The sequence below is a fragment of the Oncorhynchus kisutch genome, linkage group LG11, assembly GCF_002021735.2.
Source record: "Oncorhynchus kisutch isolate 150728-3 linkage group LG11, Okis_V2, whole genome shotgun sequence".
Lineage (NCBI taxonomy): Eukaryota > Metazoa > Chordata > Actinopteri > Salmoniformes > Salmonidae > Oncorhynchus > Oncorhynchus kisutch.
Genome location: NC_034184.2, coordinates 11,146,162 through 11,174,125, shown reverse-complemented (window position 1 = coordinate 11,174,125; position 27,964 = coordinate 11,146,162). Strand labels below are relative to the sequence as shown.

Genomic DNA, 27,964 nt, shown 5'->3' with positions numbered 1-27,964 from the left:
TCCTGTGAACACGTTTCACACTGAGCCTCAGCGAATCAAGAGTTCCTTTCATCCGTAGTACCCGGATTTACCCGTAGGGAAATTAGGTACGTCATCGTTCACGGACTGACTACAGCTGGAAATAATACATGGACATGCACGTATAATAATATATTTATAAAAAAATACAGGTAAGAGCATTTATGTTGTATTAAATACTGAGCATTGTATTAGTCTAGTTGGAGAAGTCCAACTGATTTAACCCATTGGGTTTTTCTGTAGTTAGCCTATACCGGGCGGCTCATTGAGTGTCATGTCGGAGGCGAGCGCTCAACCACCGGTGAATTTTAAATCTTGAGCCCCTCTTTAGAACGTAGTTAGCCTAGCAGCTAGCTAGCCATCTTTCCCATAGATAAACCTGTGAATGCTAAAATGGTTCGGCGTTAAAGTCTCAGGTTTATCAAGGAACCATACATAAACACCACATGTATTGTTTTACCACCAAAAAGGCCAGCTACCTTGCATTGTACCAATGATTGCTAACCACGTAGTTCGTTATTGTTGCACAATGACAATGCTCATAGCCCATTTGGGCAGTATTGTTAGCTACGTTTTGCCGTTACCATGGCGTTTGTGGTTACCATACATGCACACCTCAGAATAAGACATTCTGAACGTGTTCATAAGAAATACGACATTATTTACTTTACTAACATTTATTTCAAAAACAGGGTAAGAAAGTTTGAAATGATATTTTCTGATCTTTTGAATTACGTGTTAGAGGCCTATCGCGTTCGCTAAAGCCTCAGCCAGCCAGACTGCCAGGCAGAGGTGGGACTTGGGAGGAACAGTTGTCGTAAACGTGCGTGTAAAAAGTCAATCTTAATGGTTAACATTATTTGTTTGAAACGATTGTCGCTTGAAAGTCATAGGAATACTACTTTGATTTATTGAGAACTTAAAATCCATGTAGCTAATTTTGTTTTTGATTTGTAATCATTAGCTAGTTTGCTACCGCAATTTGGGAATTTGCGTCTCTGCTAGGTAAAAATGGGGAAATAGCGTCCCTGCTAGGTACTGTACTAACGTTAGAACGCTTTCAACTAACGTTAGTTAGCTAGCATTTTTTAGCACATAGCTACTAAGTCAGCTTCTTGCACAGACAGCAGAGCGGTACAGTATATTAGAAAGCAGGATTAGTTACATTTGATAAACAACAGATTATTTTCTGTTTCATTAAAGAAAGCAAAACATGTGTTTGGTTGTTGAGTCAATTAGACCATGCCCATTTCATTTGTATTTTTTTCAAAAAACTAAAATGCCTCATGAGCTTAGTTCAACTGTCATACTCCATCAGAGCCCAAACTATAAGCATGTTTTACTCCAATGTTTGTAAACAAACACTATATAGCCTCAATTGTTGAAACTATAATTGTGATATCATGGATGGTCTGGTCTTGCATTCATAGCGCTGTCCATACATTTCTCCAGCCCCATCCCTCAGCTTTTTACCGAAACAGGGTTGGGGGTTTTGTTATTGTTTCGAATGCTGATTGCCCCTTTAAGATCAAAGCTTCCCTATTCTGATTTCGGAGAAAGATGGTTTCTTTCCCTGGAAATCTTTCACCAAAGATGGTGCATAAATTAAGATGTCTTACTCAGGTCCTTTACCATTGAAATAATTCTCAGTTTTGGTCTGCTTAGTTATATGACTATTATGAACCAGAAAAAATGAGCGAGTGAGATGTCTCGCTTCCTCATCCGTCTCTGGTTTCACTTTAGTGTTTGTTCCTGTATGTCACGTGTCATTACTGCTAGCTACAATGTTGTCCATACCCTGCTCTATCCCTATTTGTAACTGATCAAACCAGCAAGGATATCAACAAAAGTTTCCTAGACTTTATATGGAAAAATAAACAACACGCATGTAAGAAGTCTGTAATATCAAACCAAAGAGCTGATGGTGGGCTTGAAGTACTAGATTTCTTTGATATCAACAATACCTTTTAAAGTGAACTTGATAAAAAGACGTGCGATTAGCTCGGAATCTATATGGTACTTCATTCCCTGTCATATTTTATTGTGGGGTCTTCAATTTTTGTGGAAGTGCAATTATTCTCCAGCAGAATTACCCATCAAACTGTCCAAATTTCATGAACATGCCCTTTTAGCCTGGAAACTGTCATGTCCTCCCCACACCAGGTACTTCTGTAGAACAACTAAGATATTGTTGTTAAAAACAAGTCTTTGTTCTTTCCTAAGTGGGTCGAAATAAATATTACATTTGTGCTTGATTTATTTGATAAAGAAGAAAATATACTCTCTTATAGAAAGTTCTTAGAAACATAACTTCCCAATACATTATAAATAATTGTATTCTATAGGCAAAGCAATACCTGCAGGACTGATTCAATTAATGCAATCTCATTTGTGTTTTGGTGAACATGTCATGATAGATGCACAATTTATGTTAGGTTTCCCCCTGCTGGATAAGAAATGTAATACATTCATAAAGAACTTTTTCACTCCAAGAACAAGATCTCTCCTAGAGGGATATTCTTCTGGAACGAACATAGTACTGAAATTGAATGGAAGAAAGCTTGGTTGCTTCCTCACAAATTTTGTATATCACATAAAGTAAAAGAAATTCACTTTAAAATCTTGCACAAACTATATCCTTGCAATAACCTGTCTAAATTAATTGTTTTAGAGGACATATGTCTTTTATTTGATAAAGAAGGAGAAACTATAATACACATTTTGACTCTGTGAAGTAATTTTGGAGCGAGTTAAGTATTTACATTTTTAATTTCATCAATAAGACCCATGTATTTACAATGAAAGATGTAATATGTTATTATTCAAATGAAAACAAAACCATTGAATTAGTAGTTAATTTCTTCGGTAAATTTTATATACACAAACTAATATTTGAAATCTGTCTCTAAATCCAATATCTAATAAAATCCCTAGAATTAGTCAATAACAAAAAAAAAAACGTTTTACAGCTCTATCATATATACAACTGTAACCCCTGGTTTTGTTATCCTTTTTTTTTTTAGGAACTTCAACTTTTGAAAGTCAATCCTTGTGATTTTTGTTTATTCAGAAAAAAATATACATGTAGAGATGTCGTATGTTTGTATTGTAATTTGAAATGTTATATAAAAATAAAATGTTGTCCATGTGACTGCAGTAGTAGATAACTACACTGAACAAAACTAAACACTACATGCAACAATTTCAAAGATTTGACTAAGTTTATATAAGGAAAACAGTCAATTGAAATAAATTCATTAGACCATAATCTATGAATTTCTCATGACTGTGAATACAGATATGCATCGGTTGGTCACAGATACCTTAAAAAAAACGTAGGGGCGTGGATCAGAAAACCAGTCAATATCTGGTGTTACCACAATTTACGTCATGCAGTGTGACATCTCCTTCGCATACAGTTGATCAGGATGTTGATTGTGACCTGTGGAATGTTGTCCCACTCCTCCAATGATTGTGTGAAGTTGCGGGAATTGGAGGAAACTGGAACACGCTGTTGTACACGTCGATCCAGAGCACCCCAAACATGCTCAATGGATGACGTCTGGTGGCTATGCAGGCCATGGAAGAACTGGGACATTTTCAGCTTCCGGTATCTCTGTGTATTAAAATGTAATTGATCTAAAATGAAATTGTGTTCATTGCCCGTAGCGTATGCCTGCCCATACCATAACCCTACCGCCACCATGGGGCACTCTGTTCACAACATTGACATAAGCAAACCGCTTGCCCACACAATGCCATACACACTTTCTGCCATCTGCCCGGTACAGTTGAAATTGTGATTCTTCCGTGAAGAGCACACTTCTCCACCGTGCCAGTGGCCATCGAAGGTGAGCATTTGCCCACAGAAGTCAGTTACGATGCTGAACTGCAGAAATTCTTGGGTTGTCCAAACCCACAGTTTCATCAGCTGTCCGGGTGGCTGGTTTCAGATAATTCCGCAGGTGAAGAAGCTGGATGTGGAGATCCTGGGTTGGCGTGGGTACACGTGGTCTGCGGTTGTGAGTCCGGTTGGACGTACTGCCAAATTCTCTAAAACGAGGTTAGAGGTAGTTTATGGTAGAAACATTTACATTCAGCTCTGGTGGACATACCTGCCAATTGCACACGCCCTCAAAACTTGAGACATCTGTGGCATTGTGTGACAAAACTGCACATTTTAGAGTGTCCTTTTATTGTCCCCAGCACAAGGTGTACCTGTGTAATGATCATGCTGTTTAATCAGCTTCTTGATATGCCACACCTGTCAGGTGGTACGGATATCTTGGCAAAGGAGAAATGCTCACCAACAGGGATATAAACATTTGTGCACAACATTTTAGAAAGATGTTTTTTGAGATGTTATTTCAGATCAGGAAAAATGGGACTAACACTTGTTGCATTTATATTTTTGTTCAGTATACAGTGCTAGCTGTGCCACCAGAGACTCTGGGCTCGAGCGGCGCACAACTGGCCAAGCGTCGTCCGGGTTAGGGAGGGTTTGGCCGGCAGGGATATCCTTGTCTCATCATGCACTAGCGACTCCTGTGGCGGGCCGGGCGCAGTGCACCCTGACGGTGTTTCCTCCGAAACATTGGTGCGGCTGGCTTCCGGGTTGGATGTGTGTTGTGTTAAGAAGCAGTGCATCTTGGTTGGGTTGTGTTTCGGAGGACGCAATAGATCTCGACCTTCGCCTCTCCCGAGTCTGTGCGGGAGTTGTAGCGATGAGACAAGACACTAACTACTAACAATTGGATACCACCAAATTGGGGGGGAAAGGGGTTAAAAAAATATATATAAAAAATTGTTTAGACTACTGACCTGTAGTGATAATGTGATCTAATTTGGCGGCGTTTTAGTAAAGTTGTGTGTGTGTGTGTGTCTCAGAAACGGCTATTCGGCTATTTCAGCCTCATCTGTTGCTGACAGGTGTATAACATCGAGCACACAGCTATGCAATTTCCATAGACAAACATTGGCAGTAGAATGGCCTTACTCAGTGACTTTCAATGTGGTACCATCATAGGATGCCACCTTTCCAACAAGTCAGTTTGTCACATTCCTGCCCTGCTAGAGCTGCCCTGGTCAACTGTAAGTGCTGTTATTGCTTAAAAATCATCTGTCCTCAGTTGCAACACTCACTACCGAATTCCAAACTGCCTCTGGAAGCAACGTCAGCACAAGAACTCTTCATGAAATGGGTTTCCATGACCGAGCAGCCGCACCCAAGCCTAAGATCACCATGTTCAATGCCAAACGTCGGCTGGAGTGGTGTAAAGCTCGCCGCCATTGGACTCTGGAGCAGTGGAAACGCATTCTCTGGAGTGATGAATCACTACACCATCTGGCAGTCTGACGGATTAATCTGGGGTTGACGGATTAATCAGGGTTTGGCTGATGCCCGAATGCATATTACCAACTGTGAAGTTTTTTGGAGGAGAAATAATGGTCTGGGGCTGTTTTTCATGGTTTGGGCTAGGCCCCTTAGTTCCAGTGAAGGGAAATCTTAAAGCTATAGCATAAAATGACATTCTAGATGAATCTGTGCTTCCAACTTTGTGGCCACTGTTTAGGGAATGCTCTTTCCTGTTTATGCATGACAATGCCCCTGTGCACAAAGTAAGGTCCATACAGAACTGGTTTGTCGAGATCAGTGTCGAAGAACTTGACTGTCCTGCACAGAGCCCTGACCTCAATCCCACCAAATACCTTTGGGATGAATTAGAACGCCGACTGCTAGCCAGGCCTAATTGCCCAACATCAGTACCTCACCTCACTAATGCTCTTGTGGCTAAATGGAATAAAGTCCCCGCTGCAATGTTCCATTGCCTTCCCAGAAGAGTATAGGCTGTATTTACAGCCCATGATTTTGGAATGAGATGTTCGACGAGCATGTGTCCACATACTTTTGCTCATCTACTGTATGTCTTTTTATTTTTGCGAACACATGAACTTATTTCCTAAATCATGTTTTTTTTGTTTGTTGCTGAATTCCTGGATTTTAGTCTTGACTAAGGCAAAAATCATACATTTCTTGTCAAATTCTTTCAGATCTCCACTGGGGCATAGGATCCATTTAGGATTGCTGTTCACTTTGTTGTAATGTTCTTCTATAACTTGCAGTCACTAAACGTATCACTAAACCAAACTTCAAAGCTTTGTCTCTATGTTGCATGTAAATTCAATGCAAAACCTAAGCAGAGCATGCCTTTGGGGCTTCTACACTGTCTGCAGAACTCGTTTTCTCACTCTGAGAAATACTTTTGCTTTTATATCCATGGGGTTGTCTGCATGACTTTTATATGACCCATTTACACCACCAGACAGCCAAAGAAAGAATTGGTTTTGGGGGTGACCAGAGAGATATACCTGCTGGAGCGCGTGCTACAGGTGGGTGATGCTATGGTGACCAGCGAGCTGAGATAAGGGGGGACTTTACCTAGCAGGGTCTTGTAGATGACATGTAGCCAGTGGGTTTGGCGACGAGTATGAAGCGAGGGCCAGCCAACGAAAGTGTACAGGTCGCAATGGTGGGTAGTATATGGGGCTTTGGTGACAAAACGGATGGCACTGTGATAGACTGCATCCAATTTGTTGAGTAGGGTATTGGAGGCTATTTTGTAAATGTCATCGCCGAAGTCGAGAATTGGTAGGATGGTCAGTTTTACAAGGGTATGTTTGGCAGCATGAGTGAAGGATGCTTTGTTGCGAAATAGGAAGCCAATTCTAGATTTAACTTTGGATTGGAGATGTTTGATGTGGGTCTGGAAGGAGAGTTTACAGTCTAACCAGACACCTAGGTATTTGTAGTTGTCCACATATTCTAAGTCCGAGCCATCCAGAGTAGTGATGGTGTGCAGGTGCAGGCAGCGATCGGTTGAAGAGCATGCACTTAGTTTTACTTGTATTTAAGAGCAATTGGAGGCCACGGAAGGAGAGTTGTATGGCATTGAAGCTTGCCTGGAGGGTTGTTAAAACAGTGTCCAAAGAAGGGCCAGAAGTATACAGAGTATACAGTATTCATAACAATCGGAAATTGGTATTTTTGGGCGCCGATTTAAAAAATAAATATATAATAATAAATAAATAAATAAAATAGGCAAGTCAGTTAAGAACACATTCTTATTTTCAATGATGGCCTAGTGGGTTAACTGCCTTGTTCAGGGGCAGAATGACAGAGTTTCACCTTGTCAGCTCGGGGGATCCAATCTTGCAACCTTACAGTTAACTAGTCCAACGCAATAACGACCTGCCTCTCTCTGGTTGCACTCCGCAAGGAGACTGCCTGTTACTCGAATGCAGTAAGCCAAGGTAAGTTGCTAGCTAGCATTAAACTTATCTTATAAAAAACAATCAATCATAATCACTAGTTAACTACACATGATTGATGATATTACTAGATATTATCTAGCGTGTCCTGCGTTGCATATAATCTGACTGAGTATCTAAGTATCTGACTGAGCGGTGGTAGGCAGAAGCAGGCGTGTAAACATTCATTCAAACAGCACTTTCGTGCGTTTTGCCAGCAGCTCTTTGTTGTGCGTCAAGCATTGCGCTGTTTATGACTTCAAGCCTATCAACTCCCGAGATGAGGCTGGTGTAACCAAAGTGAAATAGCTAGCTAGTTAGCGCGCGCTAATAGTGTTTCAAACGTCACTCGCTCTAAGCCTTCTAGTAGTTGTTCCCCTTGCTCTGCATGGGTAACGCTGCTTCGATGGTGGCTGTTGTCGTTGTGTTGCTGGTTCGAGCCCAGGGAGGAGCGAGGAGAGGGACGGAAGCTATACTGTTACACTGGCAATACTAAAGTGCCTATAAGAACATCCAATAGTCAAAGGTTAATGAAATACAAATGGTATAGAGAGAAATAGTCCCATAATTCCTATAATAACTACAACCTAAAACTTCTTACCTGGGAATATTGAAGACTCGTGTTAAAAGGAACCACCAGCTTTCATATGTTCTCATGTTCTGAGCAAGGAACTGAAACGTTAGCTTTCTTACATTAGCACATATTGCACTTCTACTTTCTTCTCCAACACTTTGTTTTTGCATTATTTAAACCAAATTATGTTTCATTATTTACTTGAGGCTAAATTGATTTTATTGATGTATTATATTAAGTTAAAATAAGTATTCATTCAGTATTGTTGTAATTGTCATTATTACAAATAAACAATCGGTATCGGCTTTTTTGGTCCTCCAATAATCGGTATCGGCGTTGAAAAATCATAATCGGTCGACCTCCAGTAGCACTGACCCATTAGAGTTCCAGGAAATAATGTGATTTTGAAATGGAAAGTAGGATGCTTTTGGGTGGTTTATGGGCGGTTACAGTTTCTGTAAAGCTCTTTCATCCTCTTCTAGAGCTACAGAGCTAGTCTTGTTCAAGATGTTTACTTTTATATTCCTAGGTGTTACTTCATGTGTTCTACCTCCAGGATGATTTTTGACACGGTTCAGTACTCCCAACTAGGCCTAGGTTAGTATCTAAAGAAACATTGTCTAACATCACCCTCTCTATGTGTTTTTTTTGTCCAACAGCAATGAACAATGACCATAGTTGACAGATCTTCAGAGAAATCTGACCTAGAGTCAGTCGGGTGCAAGCGCTCAGGATCGCTGAACTTTCCCGGCGGTGACGGGAACGGGATGGACAGTGGCTGCTCCAGCTGGGGGGCGGGGGGCCCCTCGTCCTCCGACACCCCCAGGGTGAAGACAGGGGGCTGCATGGGTCCCACCCCTGGAGCCACAGTCAACAGCAGCAGTGCAGACAGGCCCAAGGAGCAAGGTGAGGAGGGTTGGTGTGCTCAACTCAAATATTTTAACTCATAACAGATATAGTATGTACAGACAAGGTATCTTTGGTTGCAGGACTCACAAGTGTATAAAATGAATCCCGGGACATATTCCATTCTGTGCTAGCAAAACAGTCCTATAGTTTAGCATCGGCTTCATCTGACCACTTTTTATAGACCGAGTCACTGGTGCTTTCTGCTTTAATGTTTGCTTGTAAACAAGAATCAGGAGGATAGAATTATGGTCAGATTTGCACAAGTCTCTGTGTATTGAGTAAAGGTGGTCTGGATTTTGTCCCCCTCTGGTTGCAAATTTAACATGCTGATAGAAAATAGGTAAAAAGGATTTAAGTTAGCCTGCATTAAAGTCCACGGCCACTAGGAGCGCTGCCTCTGAATGAGCGTTTTCCTGTTTGCTTATGGCAGTATACAGCTCATTGAGTGCGGTTTTAGTGCCAGCATCGGTCTGTGGTGGTATGTTGACAGCTACAAAAAATACAAATTCAAATAAACCAAATGTTATTGGTCACATACACATGGTAATGCGAGTGTAGCGAAATGCTTGTGCTTCTAGTTCTGACCATGCAGTAATATCTAACAAGTAATCTAACAATTTCACAACAACTAACTTATACACGCAAGTGTAAAGGAATGAATAAGAATATGTACATAAGTATATGGATGAGCGATGGCCGAACGGCATAGGCAAGATGCAGTAGATGGTATAGAGTACAGTATATACATATTAGATGAGTAATATAGGGTATGTAAACATTATTTAAAGTGGCATTGTTTAAAGTGACTAGTGATACATTTATTACATCCAATTATTAAATTGGCTAGAGATTTGAGTCAGTATGTTGGCAGCAGCCACTCAATGTTAGTGATGGCTGTTTAACAGTCTGATGGCCTTGAGATAGAAGCTGTTTTTCAGTCTCTCGGTCCCAGCTTTGATGCACCTGTACTGACCTCGCCTTCTGGATGATAGTGGGATGAACAGGCAGTGGCTCGCGTGGTTGTTGTCCTTGATTATCTTTTTGGCCTTCCTATGATATCAGGTGGTGTAGGTGTCCTGGAGGGCAGGTAGTTTGCCCCCGGTGATGCGTTGTGCAGACCTCACGAGCCTTGCAGTTGTGGGCGGAGCAGTTGCCGTACCAGGCGGTGATACAGCCCGACAGGATGCTCTCGATTGTGCATCTGTAAAAGTTTGAGTGTTTTTGGTGACAAGGCAAATTTCTTCAGCCTCCTGAGGTTGAAGAGGCGCTGTTGCTTCTTCTTCACCACGCTGTCTGTGTGGGTGGACCATTTCAGTTCATCCGTGATGTGTATGCCGAAGAACTTAACTTTCCACCTTCTCCACTACTGTCCCGTCGATGTGGCTAGGGGGCTGCTCCCTCTGCTGTTTCCTGAAGTCCACGATAATCTCCTTTGTTTTGTTGACGTTGAGTGAGAGGTTATTTTCCTGACACCACACTCCGAGGGCCCTCACCTCCTCCCTGTAGGCCGTCTCGTCGTTGTTGGTAATCAAGCCTACCACTGTATTGTCGTCTGCAAACTTGATGATTGAGTTGGAGGCGTGCATGGCCACGCAGTCGTGCGTGAACAGGGAGTACAGGAGAGGGCTGAGAAAGCACCCTTGTGGGACCCCAGTGTTGAGGATCAGCAGGGTGGAGATGTTGTTTCCTACTCTCACCACCTGGGGGCGGCTCGTCAGAAAGTCCAGGACTCAGTTGCACAGGGCGGGGTCGAGACCTATGGTCTCGAGCTTAATGACGAGTTTGGAGGGTACTATGGTGTTAAATCCTGAGCTGTAGTCGATGAACAGCATTCTTACATAGGTATTCCTCTTCAGATGGGTTAGGGTAGTGTGCAGTGTGATTGCAATTGCATTGTCTGTGGACCTATTGGGGCGGTAAGCAATTTGGAGTGGGTGTCGGGTAGGGTGGAGGTGATATGATCCTTGACTAGACTCTCAAAGCACTTCATGATGATGGAAGTGAGTGCCATGGGTGTGTGATAGTCATTTAGCTCAGTTACCTTAGCTTTCTTGGGAACAGGAACAATGTCGGCCCTCTTGAAGCATGTGGGAACAGCAGACTGCGATAGGGATTGATTGAATATGTCCGTAAACACACCAGCCAGCTGGTCTGCACATGCTCTGAGGACGCGGCTAGGGATGCCGTCTGGGCCGGCAGGTAAACACGTTATGTTTTACTCACGTTGGCTGCGGTGAAGGAGAGTCCGCAGATGAAAACTCTCTAGGTAGATAGTGTGATCTACAGCTTATCATGAGATACTCTACCTCAGGCAAGCAAAACCTCCAGACTTCCTTAGATATCGTGCACCAGCTGTTAACATATATGCATAGGCCCCCGCCCTGTGTCTTACCAGAGGCTGCTGTTCTATCCTGACGATAGATATTGTATAACCCACCAGCTGTATGTTCTTAATGTCGTCGTTCAGCCACGACTCAGTGAAACATAAGATATTATAGTTTGTAATGTCTCGTTGGTAGGATGTACGTGCTTTCAGTTCGTCCCATTTTCCAGCGATTGAACGTTAGCTAGCAGGACGGAAGGCAAAGGCAGATTAGCCACTCGTCAACTGATCCTCACAAGGCACCCTGATTTTTTTCTGCGAAATCTCAGTTTCCTTCTCCAGCTAATGATGGGGATCTGGGCTTGGTCAGGTGTCTGTATTATCTCCCTCCCGTCTGACTCATTGAAGAAAAACTGTCTAATCTGAGGTGAGAAATCGCAGTTCTGATGTCAAGAAGCTCTTTTCGGTCATAAGAGACGGTACCAGCAACATTATGTACAAAACAAGACAAACAACGTGAAAAAAAAATATAAAAAAATAGCGTGGTTGGTTAAGAGCCGATAAGACTGCAGCCATCCCCTCCGGCGCCATCTTCATATATTTTTCCACATTTTGTTACGTTACAGACTTATTCTCAAATGGATTATACATTTTTTCCCCTCATCAATATATATACACACAATACCCCATAATTACAAAGCTAAAACAGGTTTGTAGATTTTTTTTGCACATTTATTAAAAATATTAAACTGATACCTTATTTACATTAGTATTCAGACCCTTTGCTATGAGACTGGAAATTGAGCTCAGGTGCATCCTGTTTACATTGGTCATCCTTGATGTTTCTACAACTTGATTGGCATGATTTGGAAAGGCTCACACACATGTCTATACAAGGTCCCGTCCCACAGTTGACAAGAATTGTCCATAGAGCTCCGGGACAGGATTGTATCGAGGCACAGATCTGGGGAAGGGTACCAAAACATTCTGCAGCATTGACGGTCCCCAAGAACAGTGGCCTCCATCATTCTTGAATGGAACCACCAAGTTTGGAACCAGATGGGTTAGGGTCAGGGAGGTGACCAAGAACCCGATGGTCACTCTGACAGAGCTCTAGAGTACCTCTGTGGGAGAACCTTCCAGAAGGACAACCATCTCTGCAGCACTCCACCAATCAGGCCTTTATGGTAGCTTGGCCAGGCGGAACCACTCCTCAGTAAAAGGCACATGACAGCCTGCTTGGAGTTTGCCAAAGGGTACCTAAAGGACTCTGACCATGAGAATCAAGATTCTCTGTTCTGATGAAACCAGGATTTAACTATTTAGCCTGAATGCCAAGCGTTACGTCTGTAGGAAACCTGCCACCATCCCTACGGTGAAGCATGTGGGTGGCAGCATCGTGTTGTGGGGGTGTTTTTCAGCAGCAGGGAATGGGAGACTAGTCAGGATCGAGGCAAAGATGAATGGCACAAAGTACAGGGAGATCCTTGATGAAAACCTGCTCAGGACCTCAGACTGGGCCAACGGTTCACCTTCTAACAGGACAACGGCCTTAAACACACAACCAAGACAACGTAGTAGTGGCTTCAGGACAAGTCTCTGCCGGGCTTGAACCGGATCGAACAGCTCTGGTGCGACCTGAAAATAGCTGTGCAGCGACGCTCCCCATCCAACCTGACAGAGCTTGAGAGGATCTGCAGAGAAGAATGGGAGCAACTCTCCGAATACAGGTGTGCCAAGCTTGTAGCATAATATCCAAGAAGACTCGAGGCTGTAATCGCTGCCAAAAGTGCTTCAAAAGTACTGAGTAAAGGGTCTGAATACTAATGTAAATGTCACGAGTTAGATTTTAAAAAATATAAATTTGCCAAAAAATCTAAACCTATTTTTGCTTTGTCATTATGGAGTTGTGTGTGGATTGATGAGGAGGAAAATAATTGTATCCATTTTAGAATAAGGCTGTAACGTAACAAATTGGAAAAAGTCAAGGGATCTGAATACTTTCTAAATGCACTGTATTTCAAGCCTCTCCACACAGAGAATGCTGAGTTGAGTAGCTGTAGTTTCCCACATCTCTTCTCATAAGTGACTGCCTGAACCGGTTCTCATAGGTGTTTTATGTTGCTGTCTTTTATACTGGCCCAGTTATGTAAACATATTGTTCTCTGGGGGGGTTTAAATCAATAGCCTGATGTACCCTGAACCATAGATCCTGTGGCACCACATGTTATGTCAGTAAACAAGAAACACAGGATTTTCCTGCCCCCCCCCCCCCCCCCCCCCCCATCAAATATGCCCTAGCTTTGAATTGAAGTCTTTTCAGACTCTCAAAAATGGTCAATTTCATCTTGCATTGAAGTTGGACGCAGTCAAAAACAAACTTTTCCTTAGATGACCTTCAGAGATTTATTCCCACTGGGTTATCTACCAGGCAACACTCCTTTTGTCATGTATTTGACAATTTCTTTCCCCTTCCCCTTTGCAGTGGTGCTGACCAGTGGCGACGGCATCGCCCTGCCCCAGAAGGTGCTGTTCCCAGCCGAGCGGCTCAGCCTGAAGTGGAACCAGGTCCACCGCATCGGATCAGGTCTCCAGAACCTGGGAAACACCTGCTTCCTCAACTCGGCTCTGCAGTGTCTCACCTATACCGCTCCCCTCACTAACTACATGCTGTCCCGGGAGCACTCTAAAACATGTATGTGGGTAATAGAACCAGGGCTCTGTTACATTTTCATAGCAGGAGAAGGTTAGAAAGAGAAAGAAAATAAGTTATATTCCACAAACTGAGACTTCAGAAAGTATTCATACCACTTGATTTATTCCACGTTGTCTTACAGCCTGAATTCGAAATGGATTCATACATAAGGTACCACAGTTAACATGCATGTCAGAGCATAAACTATACCATTAAGTCCAAGGAACTGTCTGCGCTTGATGGCTTTTGCGACTGCATTTGAAGTAACTTTCAAAGTTCTTGAAATTTTCCAGATTGACTGACCTTAAAGTAATGTAATGATGGACTGTCATTTTCTTTGCTTATTTGAGCTGTTCTTGCCATAATATGGGCTTGGGCTTTTACCAAATAGGGCTTTCTTCTGTATACTAACCCTACCTTGTCACACCACAACTGACTCAAATGTATTAAGAAGGAAAGAAATTCCACAAATGAACTTTTAACAAGGCACACCTGTTAATTGAAATGCATTCCAGGTGACTACCTCGTGAAGCTGGTTGAGAGAATGCAAAGCTGTCATTAAGGCAAAGGGTGGCTATTTGAATAATCTCAAATGTATAATATTTTATTTTATTTGTTTAATACTTTTTTGGTTACGACATGATTCCATATGTGTTATTTCATAGTTGAGGTCTTCACTATTATTCTATACTGTAAAGAAAGAAAAACCCTTGAATGAGCAGGTGTGTCCAAACTTTTGACAGGTACTATATATCTGGGGAAGGGTATAAAACAATTTGAGTGTTGAATGTTTGGAACTATACAGACTCTGCCTAGAGCTGGCTTTCCGGCCGAACTGAGCAACCGGGCAAGATGGACCTTGGTCAGGGAGGTGACCAAGAACCCAATGACCACTCTGACAGAACTACGCAGTTCCTTGGCTGAGATGGGAGAACCTGCCAGAAGGACAACAGTCTCTACATGACAACACACCTGTAGTGTGAAACCGAGATCATAAGGCAAAAGATTCTGTGGTCTGATGAGACAAAAATTGAACTATTTGGCCTGAATACAAAGCGCTATGTCTGGAGAAAACCAGGCACAGCTCATCACCCGTCTAACACCATCCCTACTGTGAAGCATGGTGGTGGCAGCATCATGCTATGGTGATGCTATTCAGAAACTGGTAAGGATAGCGGGAACAATGAATGGCGCCAAATACAGGCAAATCCTTTACTGAGAACCTGCTTCAGAGTGCAAACGACCTCAGACTGGGGGCGAAGATTTACATTCCAACAGGACAATAACCACAAGCAGACAGCCAAAGCAATGCTGGAATGGTTTCAGAACAAGAGTTTGAAAATCATTGATTGGCCCAGCCAAAGCCTAGACTTGAATCCTATTGAAAATCTGTGGAAAGACTTGAGGGTTGCCGTTCCCCATCTAACTTAACATAGCTTGAGAACATTTGCGAGAAAATCCCAAAAGTTGATCGACATATTCAAGATGACTCAAAGCTGTAATCGCCGCCAAAGGTGCTTCTCCAAAGTATTGACTCGGGTGCGAAGATTTATGTAAATTCAATTTTTTTCTATTTCATTTTCAATACATTTGCTACAAATTCAAAAACCATGTTAACTTTTTATTATGGGGTATTGTGTGTAGATAAGTGAGAGAAATCAAATGAATCCATTTTGAATTCGGGCTGTATCATAATGTGGAATAAGTCAAGGGGTGTGAATACTTTCTGGGCACTGTATGTTGGTTGTTTGCTTAAAGGGATACTTGGGGTTTTGGCAATTTGTGATGGGGTAAAAAAATGTTTTTATTTATTACATATCGGGATATTATTTTGACGATATATTTTACATTATTTTTTCGCTAGTTGGCTGTACCTGCACCAAGACTCTATGGTATAAACTTTAATTGCGCTAATGATAGTTAGCATCGGCTCACAAAACTACTTCTAACTTCCTTCATGCCGTTCATCTGACTCCGGGGAAATAGATAAAAGGGCTTCATTGCCAAAATCCCAAAGTATCCCTTTAAAGGCCAAGTGCAGTCAACTAGATTTTCATGTGTTTTATATACATTTCCACCCTAAAAGTTGGAATAATACTGTGAAAATTATGATATTGCCCTTTTAAGTGTAAGAGCTGTTTGAAAAGACTGCCTGAAATTTCAGCCTGTTTGTGGGATGGAGTTATGGCCTGCCTGGTGACAACACCAGGTGGTAAATTAGTTAATAGACCAATAAGAAAGAGTTCCAAAACTCTTTGCCAGTAATAGCTAGTTTTTCCCTCCCCACTCAGATCATTCCCAGACAATCCTAGCAAAATTCTTGCTTGAGAACTAGATTTTTGTCAAGCTATTTTGATTGTTTTCAATTAAACTGGTAAAAAAAAAATCACATTAAGGTACTTAATTGTTACCCAGAAATGATAAATGATTTAATATTGAGACCTTTAAATGCATTGTACCTTTTTTAATACCTATTACTTGATTGACCGTCATCTGTGTTGATGTTCAGGTCATGAGCCTGGGTTCTGTATGATGTGCACAATGCAGAATCACATCACCCAGGTCTTCGCCAACTCTGGGAATGTCATCAAGCCCATCGGAGTCCTCAACGAGCTCAAACGTAAGTAGTGTTTACTTGGAATCAGAGGGGGAAACCCTTTAGCACAAAGTTGATAGGAAAGTCTTTGTTCAGGCGTGTTGAAAGCCATTACAACTAAATAACATGTCCGGAAAATAGTTTTTCCCTTCAAAAATGGAAGGAGAGTTGGGACTGCATCACAGGTGCAGAATTCTGGGAAACTTAGTCAGCAAAATAGTTTTCCCTCCAAAAAAAAGAGTTGATGCTGGGTTAAAGTCTATTTATTGAGTCTTCCTCCCCACCTCTGTATAACACCTGTGCAGGGATTGCAAAGCATTTCCGCTTTGGCAGCCAAGAGGACGCCCATGAGTTCCTGCGGTACACAGTGGACGCTATGCAAAAGTCCTGCCTGCCTCTAAACAAGTAGGTGTTACACTGAAATCGGTGTTCAGCCACTAGGAAGCACTGTTCTGGACTTGCATCTCATCTGACCCACATTCACATATAGCACAGAGCGAGACATGATTAATATATCATGTTTTAGTGACCATCTCCTATACACCAGGGGCCCTTAACTGACTTTAGGATCCCCCTCCCGTGTAGTGGAAGGCTATTCTGCCCCCCAACAGGTTGCCTCTACTCTCATTAATTACCGTTGCTCTATTTCCTCAGCTGTCTGTTGCTCCTCAAAGGGCTGTCCCAATGACAAATTAAATTAAGGCTATCTTGAGTTATATGATCCTGTGTATACGCATAAAGGCAATTTCCCTTAAGGCTATTGGGAGTCACTGATAAGCATCTTTAACGATTTGATGTTTACTTTTACAACAGATTGGACAGGCAAACGCAAGCAACCAGTTTCATCCATCAAGTCTTTGGAGGGTATCTACGGTCCAGAGGTAGGCTTATTAGTGTAATCTTTAAATGTCTCACTTACTGAAGCCGATATGAGAGTTGCTTGTCCTTTGGGGTATTAGACTAGGTTCAGTTGAAGTCAGAGGTTTACATACACCTTAGCCAAATACATTTAAACTCAAATTTTCACAATTCCTGACATTTAATCCTTGTAAAAGATTCCCTGTCTTAGGATCACCACTTTATTTTAAGAATGTGAAATGTCAGAATAATAGTAGTGATTTGAGCTTTTATTTATTTAATCACATTCCCAGTGGGTCAGAAGTTTACATACTCAATTAGTATTTGATAGCATTGCCTTTAAATTGTTGAACTTGGGTCAAATGTTTTGGGTAGCCTTCCACAAGCTTCCCACAATAAGTTGGGTGAATTGACTCATTCCTCCTTACAGAGCTGGTGTAACTGAGTCAGGTTTGTAAGGCCTCCTTGCTCACACACGCAGTTCTGCCCACATATCTTCTATAGGATTGAGGTCAGGGCTTTGTGATGGCCACTCCAATACCTTGACTTTGTTGTCCTTAAGCCATTTTTCCACTACTTTAAAAGTATGCTTGGGGTCATTTTCCATTTGTAAGACCCATTTGCGACCAAGCTTTAACTTCCTGACTGATGTCTTGAGATGTTGCTTCAATATATTCACATCATTTTCCTTCCTCATGATGCCATTTATTTTGTGAAGTGCACCAGTCCCTCCTGCAGCAAAGCACCCCCACATGATACTGCCACCCCCGTGCTTCACGGTTGGGATGGTGTTCTTCAGCTTGCAAGTGTCCCCCTTTTCCCTTGTTTTACTGTGGATATAGATACTTTTGTACCCGTTCCCTCCAGAATCTTCACAAGGTCCTTTGCTGTTGTTCTGGGATTGATTTGCACTTTTCGCACCAGAGTACGTTCATCTCTAGGAGACCGAACACGTCTCCTTCCTGAGCGGTATGACGGCTGCGTGGTCCCATGGTGTTTATACTTGCGTACTATTGTTTGTACAGATGAACGTGGTACCTTCAGGCGTTTGGAAATTGCTCCCAAGGATGAACCAGACTTGTGGAGGTCTACCATTTTTTTTCTGAGGTCTTTGCTGATTTCTTTTGATTTTCCCATGATGTCAAGCAAAAAGGTGCTGCGTTTGAAGGTAGGCCTTGAAATACATCCACAGGTACACCTCCAATTGCCTCTATATCCATGACATAATTTTCTGGAATTTTCCAAGCTGTTTAAAGGCACAGTCAACTTAGTGTATGTAAACTTCTGACCCACTAGAATTGTGATACAGTGAATTATAAGTTAAATAATCGGTCTGTAAACAATTGTTGGAAAATTTACTTGTGTCATGCACAAAGTAGATGTCCTAACCAACTTGCCAAACTATAGGTTGTTATCAAGAAATTTGTGGAGTGGTTGAAAAACAAGTTTTAATGACTCCAACCTAAGTGTATGTAAACTTCAACTGTATCTTTAAAGCACTGTGACAACTGCTGAATAAGTTTGATTGATCTCTATACTTTCTCGCTGTGTCTTGTACACCATTAGAACATTAGATGACTCATTTGTTAATAGGTAAGATGATCTAATTATGTTTCTTTTTACAGTAAAATGTTTCAACTGCAAAGCGGTCTCTGACACGTTTGACCCTTATTTGGATGTTGCTTTGGAAATAAAGGTAACGGTGAACTGCCTTTCATGCTGCACAAAGGGGGAACCTGTCAAACCATTGTCTTGCTAAGAATGCATCATTGACAACTGTCACCCGTGTTACTTTTCAGACTGCTCCCAGTATCACAAAGGCTCTGGAACAGTTTGTTAAGCCTGAGCAGCTAGATGGAGAGAATGCCTACAGATGCGCTAAGTGAGTAGATCTGGATTCATTTATTGTTCTTCTCAGCAAAACGCTGCCTAAACCAGTGTTATTGTTGTTCATCTCAGTATAGAGCTGCCTAAACCAGTGTTATTATTGTTCATCTCAGCAAAATGCTGCCTAAACCAGTGTTATTGTTGTTCATCTCAGTATAGAGCTGCCTAAACCAGTGTTATTGCGACCCAATTCTGCATGTTTTGTTTTTGGTATTTCTAACTGATCTGTCTGTGCAGGTGTAAGAAGATGGTTCCAGCCTCTAAGAGATTCACCATCCACCGCAGCGCTAATGTGCTCACCATCTCACTGAAGCGATTCGCCAACTACAACGGGGGCAAGATTGCTAAGGTAAGACATCAGGAGACATGGTCAGTGACAGCGAAATGTACATGGAAATCAGTTTTTTTTAAACAGATCTAGATTTATCTAGATTTCCACTGCCATTGCCTGTTTCTCTCCTTTAGGATGTAAGGTATGCTGAGTGCCTAGACCTGCGTCCCTTCATGTCTCAGTCCCACGGCGAGCCCCAGGTCTACGTGCTCTATGCTGTCCTGGTGCACTCTGGCTTCAGCTGCCACGCTGGACACTACTACTGCTACGTCAAAGTAAGCACTAATATACAGTGCATTCAGAAAGTATTCAGACCCCTGGACTTTTTCCACATTTAATTACTTTACAGCCCTTTTCCAAAATAGATTTTTACTCCATCTACATACAATAATGACAAAGTGAAAAATCTGTTTATTTGTAACACCTTTTATCTACATAATTATTCAGACCCTTTGCTATGAGACTCGAAGTTGAGCTCTGGTGCATCCTGTTTCCATTGATCATTAGGCAAGTCATTAAGAACAACACATTCGTATTTAAAATAACGGCCTACAACGGCCAAAGACGCTGGGCCAATTGTGCGTTGCCTTATAGGACTCCCAATCACGGCTGGTTGTGATACAACCTGGATTTCAACCAGTGTAGTTACACTTCTAGCCTTTAGACCACTGCACCATTCGGGAGCCCCATCATCCTTGATGTTTCTACAACTTCATTGGAGCCCACCTGGGGTAAGTTCAATTGATTGGACATGATTTGGAAAGGCACACACCTGTCTATATAAGGTCCCACAGTTGACAGTGCACGTCAGAGCAAAAACCAAGGCATGAGGTCGAAGGATTTGTCCGTCTAGATCTGAGACAGGATTGTGTTGAGGCACAGATCTGGGAAAGGTTACCAAAACATTTCTGCAGCATTGAAGGTCCCCAAGAACACAGTGGCCTCATCATTCTTAGATGGAAAAAGTTTGTAACCACCAAGACTCTTTCTAGAGCTGGCCGCCCGGCCAAACTGCGCAATCGGGGGAGAAGGGACTTGGTCAGGGGAGGTGACCCGACAGAGCTCCAGAGTTCCTCTGTGAAGATGGGGGAACCTTCCCGATGGACAACCATCTCTGCAGCACTCCACCAATCAGGCCTTTATGGTAGAGTGGCCAGATGGAAGCCACTCCTCATTAAAGGGCACATGACAGCCTGCTTGGAGTTTGCCAAATAGCACCTAAGACTCAGACAATGATAAACAAGATTCTCTGGTCTGATGAAACCAAGATTGAACTCTTTGGCCTGAATGCCAAGCGTCACATCTGGAGGAAACCTGAAGCATGGTGGTGGCAGCATCATGCTGTGGGGATGTTTTTCAGCAGCAGGGACTGGGAGACTAGTCAGGATCAAGGGAAAGATGAACAGAGCAAAGTACAGAACGATCCTTGATGAAAACCAGCTATAGAGCGCTCAGGACCTCAGACTGGGGCGATGGTTCACCTTCCAACAAGACAACGACCCTAAGCACACAGACAAGACGATGCAGGAATGACTTCAGGACAAGTCTCGGAATGTCCTTGAGTGGCCCACAGCCAGAACCCGGATCGAACATCTCTGGAGAGGCCTGAAAATAGAATAAGGCTGTAACGTAACAAAGTGGAAAAAGGGAATCTGTTTGAATACTTTCCCGAATGCACTGTATTTTAGTACACCAGTACACCAAATACACCATGTTGGGGTAAGCCCTAACATCTAACTTAATATATATTACTACTGCTACTTCAAGGTAAGCTCCAATATTGACAGAAGTCACTAGTAGGACGGTTCTCGAACAATCAATGAAAGAGAGAGCTTAACGACGACAACCCAAACCCCCATGTGAATAATCCTCTCACCCTTTCTATGTAAGCCAGATGTTTGATTAGTCTTTTATAAAGGATTATGTTCATACTTGCGTATGTCAGTGTGATGCATGTTTTATAAATCTCTCTCTTTCAGGCTAGCAATGGCCAGTGGTACCAGTTGAATGACTCCTCTGTGTTGGTCAGTGACATCAGGTCAGTCCTCAACCAGCAGGCTTACGTCCTCTTCTACATCAGGTGAGTAGCTCCCATTCATGTCAACCAAGGGGAGCCTTGTTTGAATGGTGTAAAATATTGGCATGTTAAAGCATTGTGTTGGACCACGCAACAGTTCTGTGCAGGTTGTTTTCCCTTTGTGGTTGAGCTTTTTGATCTGTGATGGGTGCTGCCTGTTCTGGCCACCAGGTCACCTGATCTGAAGAATGGAGGGGACTACAATCACACGTGCCGGACCCCGGGGCCCCTCGGCCAGTTGTCCCCCCGCCCCATCCTCTCACCCCGGGTCAACATTGGGCCACGACACACCAGCACTGGCTTCATAGGGCCACAGCTGCCCCCACACATGGCCAAGGTACAGCCTAAACCCACCAGCTTTTACACAATCATCTGTTCAGAGGCAAGATGTTTAGTAACAAAGCCTGTAACAAATGTCTCCCCCCCTCCCCTCCCAGAACATCTTTCACGTCAATGGGAACGGCTCGCTAAGGGACTACCCCTCTGGCTCTAAGCCCAGCACCAGCAGTGACAACAGCATGGGCAAGACTAGCTACAGCCCGCTCGCCACCTCTCCCTCCCATCCTCTCAACCGTCCCACAGGCATCCCTGACCCTGCCAAGCGCCAGAAGCTCTCCTTCTTCATCGGTCAGGGCAAACAGATCCGCCCCTCATCATCCACTTATGCCCAGCCGTCCTCTTCGTCACAGTCTACATCAGACATGTCTACGCCCCGGGATCCTCGCATTAACAGAAACGGTCACGGGGCGTCGTTCCTGGTGCCGTACGGCCAGGAGTCGTCTGAGGAGTCGGACCAGGAGGGAGGCAGTGGTCTGGGGAACGGCACGGCTAAGCCTCACGTTAACGGGAGGAAGGGAGAGACCGTCTACGGCCCCGTCCCCAGAGTGCTGACCCTCAAGACCAACGGCATCGGTAATGGCCAGGCTACCATGCACCGTAACGGGACCAACAGCTTCTCCAAACTCAGTCAGAACGGACACCACAACATCAAACACCCTGAGAAGGTACCTATAGTCAGTCGACACACATTTCAAATACTTTACTGAACTCCACAAATCACATCAACACCTGTGTACTCATTATGTGTGTCTTTTGTTGTGTAGATCCACGGTAACGGTCATGCGATGTCGCCCGGTTTGGGTTCCAGCATGTCTAATGGGGCGGAAGCTCACCACAGTGGCCCAAGGTGAGCGTGATCAAATTCTCTTCTTTTGATCCACGTTGCTTGATGATTTGAAGATCCAGTAATTCATGAAAATGTTGTATTTTTCTACAGCAAAGAGGTGTATTGCACCAACCCCAGCCAGGCCAGCACCTCTCAAGGCCTGCACAGTGCCGACATCGACAGCCGCCTCTCCCTCACCCCAGAGAAAAGGGCTAAAACTCACTCTGGCCCCCTCCCTCACCACGCACCATCAACCGCTGCTAAACCTCCATCCTCATTGGCTGATGTTGGAGCTAAACTACTTACCGACGCCTTGAGGGAATCCATCTCCAACCCTGGGGTCTTATTCCTCCAGCCCACCTCCCGCTCCCTCAGTACCCCAGTCGCCCCAGTCCTCTCCGGACCAGGCCTGGGAGCCACGAAAGATCTCGGAGCCCCACACAGGGGATCTGGGGAGGACGTCAGGGAGGCCCAGAACAGCCCAGCTGTAGGGCTGGATGGAAAGCCCAGCTCCAGAGATGGAAGAGACCAGATGTACTCTTCCGATCGGGAGGAGAAAGGCGGGTTGAACTCTTCCGATCGGGATAAGGAGAAAGGCGGGTTGAACTCTTCCGATCGGGATAAGGAGAAAGGCGGGTTGAACTCTTCCGATCGGGATAAGGAGAAAGGCGGGTTGAACTCTTCCGATCGGGATAAGGAGAAAGGCGGGTTGAACTCTTCCGATCGGGATAAGGAGAAAGGCGGGTTGAACTCTTCCGATCGGGATAAGGAGAAAGGCGGGTTGAACTCTTCCGATCGGGAGGAGAAAGGCGCGTTGAACTCTTCCGATCGGGATAAGGAGAAAGGCGCGTTGAACTCTTCCGATCGGGATAAGGAGAAAGGCGGGTTGAACTCTTCCGATCGGGATAAGGAGAAAGGCGGGTTGAACTCTTCCGATCGGGATAAGGAGAAAGGCGGGTTGAACTCTTCCGATCGGGATAAGGAGAAAGGCGGGTTGAACTCTTCCGATCGGGATAAGGAGAAAGGCGGGTTGAACTCTTCCGATCGGGATAAGGAGAAAGGCGGGTTGAACTCTTCCGATCGGGATAAGGAGAAAGGCCGACTACATTCTTCGGACTGCGATAGGGATCGAGACCGGCTGTACTCTTCTGACCGGGATAAAGACGGAGAAGGGGATAGGTACCACCGGGACAGGAGCCGTGAACGCAACCGGGACCATGACTCAGACCACTACCGGCACCGGCGAGACCACCGAGACAGAGACCACCACCGGTCGTACCGGGACCGCTCGCTCAGCCGGGACAGACACCGGAACTGGGAGTCTGAGGCATTCCTCTCACAGCGACGCTATCACCCCAGAGAGAGGGACAGGGACCGCTGTCACCACCATTACCACCACAGAACGAGTAAGGACAGGAATAGGGACAGGAGGAAGCACAGCCACCACAGCCTCCCACACAGAGAGGAGCCTCATGGACGCTCAAGGTGGAGGGATGAAGGTAAAGAGAGGTGTTACTACCCTTCACAGGAGACCCCTCTGCCCACCCCACTGAGCTCCAGCACCAAGCCCAGTCAGTCCCTCCCAGCCCTTTCCCCAGCCATACCAGCCCTGGTGAAACGACCCGAGCCTCACAGAGAGGAGAGAAATGACAGCTCTGAGGAGCATCGGGCCAAGAAACCCAAGAAGAGCAAGAAGAAGAAGTCCAAGGACAGAGAGAGGCACCGAGAGAATAGGTAAGGCAGTCTTTCTTCTTTCTTAAGCCTCCACAATGAGACACTGTCAGATAAATTAACAACTGATCTATATTAGCTCTGACCTGGGTGTACTTTCTTCCAGGACCTTTGACGTGAATTCTTCTGACAGGGCAGCCAACGGCAGCAGTTCCTCCAAACACAACAAAAGTAGAAGGTACGACACTGACACGGAGGATGAGAAGTCAGGGGGTGAGATCCACTCTACCCAGAGTCCCGAGGGGCACCGTGACCCCAATGCCCCCCGGGAGGGTCGCAGGGCAAGCAGCAGCGACGATGAGAGGGCGAGCAAGAAGCGACGTTACCAGGACGATGGCTATGACAAAAGCTACCCTAAGATACGCCATCGCGCCGATGACAACGACCGCTCCTTCTCCTCTCGCGATGGATCACCAACAGCAGCTCCTCAAAACGCATCGCACTGCCACTTCAACGAACACACAGGTAATAAAACAAGCAGATGTGGTTTCTATAGGTGGTTGTTTCTAAGTTTGTCACTGTGTTAATCTATCATTTTGACCATAATGTTTTGTTGTAGGTAATGGCTTAGGTCAACCCAATGGAATCTCCCACGAATGTTCTACCAATGGACTGTACAATGACCTTAGACAGTAGATTTTCTCTGTTTGACCAGAGACACAGAACAATGTAAGTATCTTTCCTTTGCCTCTGTCTTACTCTCAGAATCTCTATGCTCGACTGTGCATGGTTATGAGTGGAAAACCAGGAGCCGGTTTCAACTCATCTTGATTGTGTAAAGACTGATGGGACTGTCTGCAAACCTGACATCTTTCCCTCTCATTGCAGACTTGGAATACTTTACTTTAAATATCAACCTTTATATAAAAGTGAAATTCAACAGCAACAGGAATGTCATCCCGAATATTTGAACGTGGTGCTGTATTATTGGGAATATACTATTTTTACCACATGAGAAATTAACATTCTACTAGATTCTTTTTTTAAATAGATTTTTTTCAACTTCACTCAATGTACATTTATGATAAATAATTAACAAAAGAATAAGCTGCACAGTGGAAGACTCAGGACTTTGTTCAAACGAGACGTATTCCTCCTCGGAGAACTGATCAACTGGTTAAATAATCCAAAAAGAGGAAGACGAATAGTTTTCTTGCCTAGGAGATGACCTGTTTGGTATGACATCAGTTGGCTGCAAGTTTGTCACCATTATCCACATATCTGTATAGGTGGAGGTATAAAAGCTCTCTCTGATGGAGGGAAACGTTATTGAGTGAGTAGTGTCTGAAGGAGAAGGCCTGGTGTGACTACGTGTGTACTTAACACAACTCCACTACCCTGGAGAGACTTCAGGAAAGCTCTTTGTTACTTTCGAAAGCCTAAGATCGTCTCCCTCCCTCTGCATCTTGCTCTCACTGAGATGTCCAATTCTTTTAACTTGTTATTCAAGCATAAAAAAAAAAGCTGAACAATAATCATGTTATCTCTTATGGCTTTGGACCTGTGTTTCTGCTTTTTTTAAATGTTTTCTAGCGTCCATAAGAAATACTGTGAATTAAATGTTGAACTGTACTATCAGTTTATACATAAGTCCTGTATCAGGAATAGTTTTGTTTTAGAGAATTACCACAATGTAATTTAGACCTTGTTCTAAATTGACACAAGTCAGTGAAATAGTTTGCTTGTTTTTTTTTCTACCTAAAAAGACAAATGGTCATGTTAACACGTTTTTAGTTCTACAATAGCATGTCAAATGTATACATTGTACAAGGTATATAAAAAGGCATAAATACATTTGCTAATGTCAAAGTAACTCATCTTACTTTGTTTACACACATTGTTTGTTGGAGTGAAAGCTGTTGATTAACTGGGCATGTATGTACACACCGATGGGAATAGTGTCTGCCTTTGTATTGGACGGATGAAGTCCGTTCTCTCAATTTTGGTAAAAGATTTTGCATATGAGCGATTGTTTAATTGATTGCTTTTAAGATCGTCAGATAAGACTGAAACACTCTGGATTCAAGGCTAACAGTCGTACGGTCATTTTTCATATTGTTTTCAGGTTACACAATGACAGTGAGGGAGTTCAAACCAGGACCTGGGTACTCAGTTCATAGTCACATGTCAGTGACACAGGAGAATATCTGAACATTCTATTTTATTCAAAATCCTCAACAGTTCAAAGGCTCCTGCAGTGCTGAGAATCATGTGAACTTTTACACAACTTGGACCTGTAGAAAGTTCACTGATCTGTCAGTCTCACCCTGGGGCGTTGTAGATCCAAACCTTGAGGCGCTCTTCAGTCTGGATCACTGAAGTGTTACAGATTGCACGATATACGTGTTCACCGTACATGCAGTCACCGCTAACGCAGGAACGTTGCCTTTAAAGCTGAATTAGAGTCAGAGCCCCTAGTGAGGAGTTGTTTCACCTTGTCACCTTCCCATGTGAAACCCAGCTGGCTTGGCTGTTACGTCATTATCTGTTTACCTTAGAAATATGAAGACTATTTTTCCCCTCCATTTGCTCTGAGGAATTGGAGATCAGGGTTTCTTCCACTGCAGTATGTACTCTTAATGCTCAACTTTAAGCGGGTATAGGCTAGCCATAACTTTTACATGCTACAGAAACACAAATTATAAACATGTATAGATGAAAAACATTTTTGTAATTAGAGAAAAAAAAAAAAAAAGATTTATAGCGGTGGACTTTGAATCAATACATAAACTAGCTTTATATAACTGTCCCACAAACATGACAATGTATTATAGCTCTAAGACAAAATGGCATCCTTCTCCAAGTCATATCTCCTTCACCATAGAGATATTTCTCTGGCATGGGCATCTCATTGTTAAACAGAAATTGAAAAAAATAAAAACCCATCCCTATTGTATTAGTGTCAATCGTTTCAGGGGTGGAAAATCAGACCAGCTGATTCATAAATTTAGGGTCTTCTGACATTGAAATCATACTCAACTCACCCACTAGAGGGCAACAATATCCATGTTTCTTTGAGCATGCTTATATGGCTGACGAAAGCTCAGTCTGTGTGGGGACATTGGGTAAGCACAGACCATACAGTTTCTCATTGTGTCCTCAATACTGTACATTCACACTTCATAGAATTTACAGTTGTGTGAATTGTATTCACACATACAACATCTGAAAATAAACTGATGACCAAAATATCAAGTGCCCTTCCCCATCTTGTCCTTTATCCATGCTGATGAAGTGGAGAGGTGTAGCATCCAAAGTCAATTCCCCACGACATCTGGATCCCCTTACCCTGGTCTCTGCTGTGGCCGCGCAGCCATGTATCCTGGGCTGAGTGAAAGAGACACCCTGGTCTCCTGGACAGACCGGGGGTCTATGCTGGTGTCACTGATGATGGGGAGGGTGTGGCCAGGCGCTCCTCCTCACTTCTTATTGGCTATTCTCCGCTTCCTGGTTGCCAGCATGTCATAGAAAGGATCCCTGCTGATGCTTGCT

The 27,964-nt window shown here is 43.6% G+C and overlaps 2 protein-coding genes across 4 annotated transcripts in view; one reads left to right on the top strand and one right to left on the bottom strand.

The window, feature by feature from the left end:
* Positions 1-84: 84 nt before the first annotated feature.
* On the top strand, positions 85-26,437 carry LOC109900036 (ubiquitin carboxyl-terminal hydrolase 42). 2 transcript variants are annotated; one of them, XM_031835264.1, is made up of 19 exons: positions 85-170; positions 8,560-8,806; positions 13,618-13,827; positions 16,337-16,447; positions 16,729-16,828; positions 17,237-17,304; positions 18,907-18,977; positions 19,081-19,163; positions 19,406-19,517; positions 19,634-19,774; positions 21,479-21,579; positions 21,748-21,913; positions 22,014-22,580; positions 22,680-22,762; positions 22,853-23,802; positions 23,839-24,475; positions 24,579-24,937; positions 25,032-25,141; positions 25,301-26,437. In XM_031835264.1, exons 2-18 carry the CDS (start codon positions 8,569-8,571, stop codon positions 25,106-25,108), a joined length of 4,074 nt encoding a protein of 1,357 aa, XP_031691124.1. In that variant the 5' UTR covers positions 85-170; positions 8,560-8,568; the 3' UTR covers positions 25,109-25,141; positions 25,301-26,437. The 2 variants fall into 2 exon arrangements, with proteins under 2 accessions (XP_031691124.1, XP_020351343.2); XM_020495754.2 differs by having other exon boundaries at positions 22,853-24,475.
* LOC109900037 (cytohesin-3) overlaps positions 26,187-27,964 on the bottom strand; it is a 49,256-nt gene continuing 47,478 nt past the window's right edge. Inside the window, exon 13 of one of the 2 annotated variants that reach the window (XM_020495755.2) lies at positions 26,187-27,964. In XM_020495755.2, coding sequence (XP_020351344.1) covers positions 27,892-27,964 — 73 coding nt within the window. In that variant the 3' untranslated portion in view covers positions 26,187-27,891. The other variant, XM_031835265.1, reaches the window with a different exon arrangement.

Coding starts and splice junctions, on each gene's coding strand:
- LOC109900036 (XM_020495754.2), top strand. CDS start 8,569: ATGACCATAGTTGACAGATCTTCAGAGAAATCTGACCTAGAGTCAGTC. Junction 16,448..16,728: donor AGTCCTCAACGAGCTCAAAC/GTAAGTAGTGTT, acceptor ACACCTGTGCAG/GGATTGCAAAGCATTTCCGC. Junction 19,775..21,478: donor ACTACTACTGCTACGTCAAA/GTAAGCACTAAT, acceptor TCTCTCTTTCAG/GCTAGCAATGGCCAGTGGTA.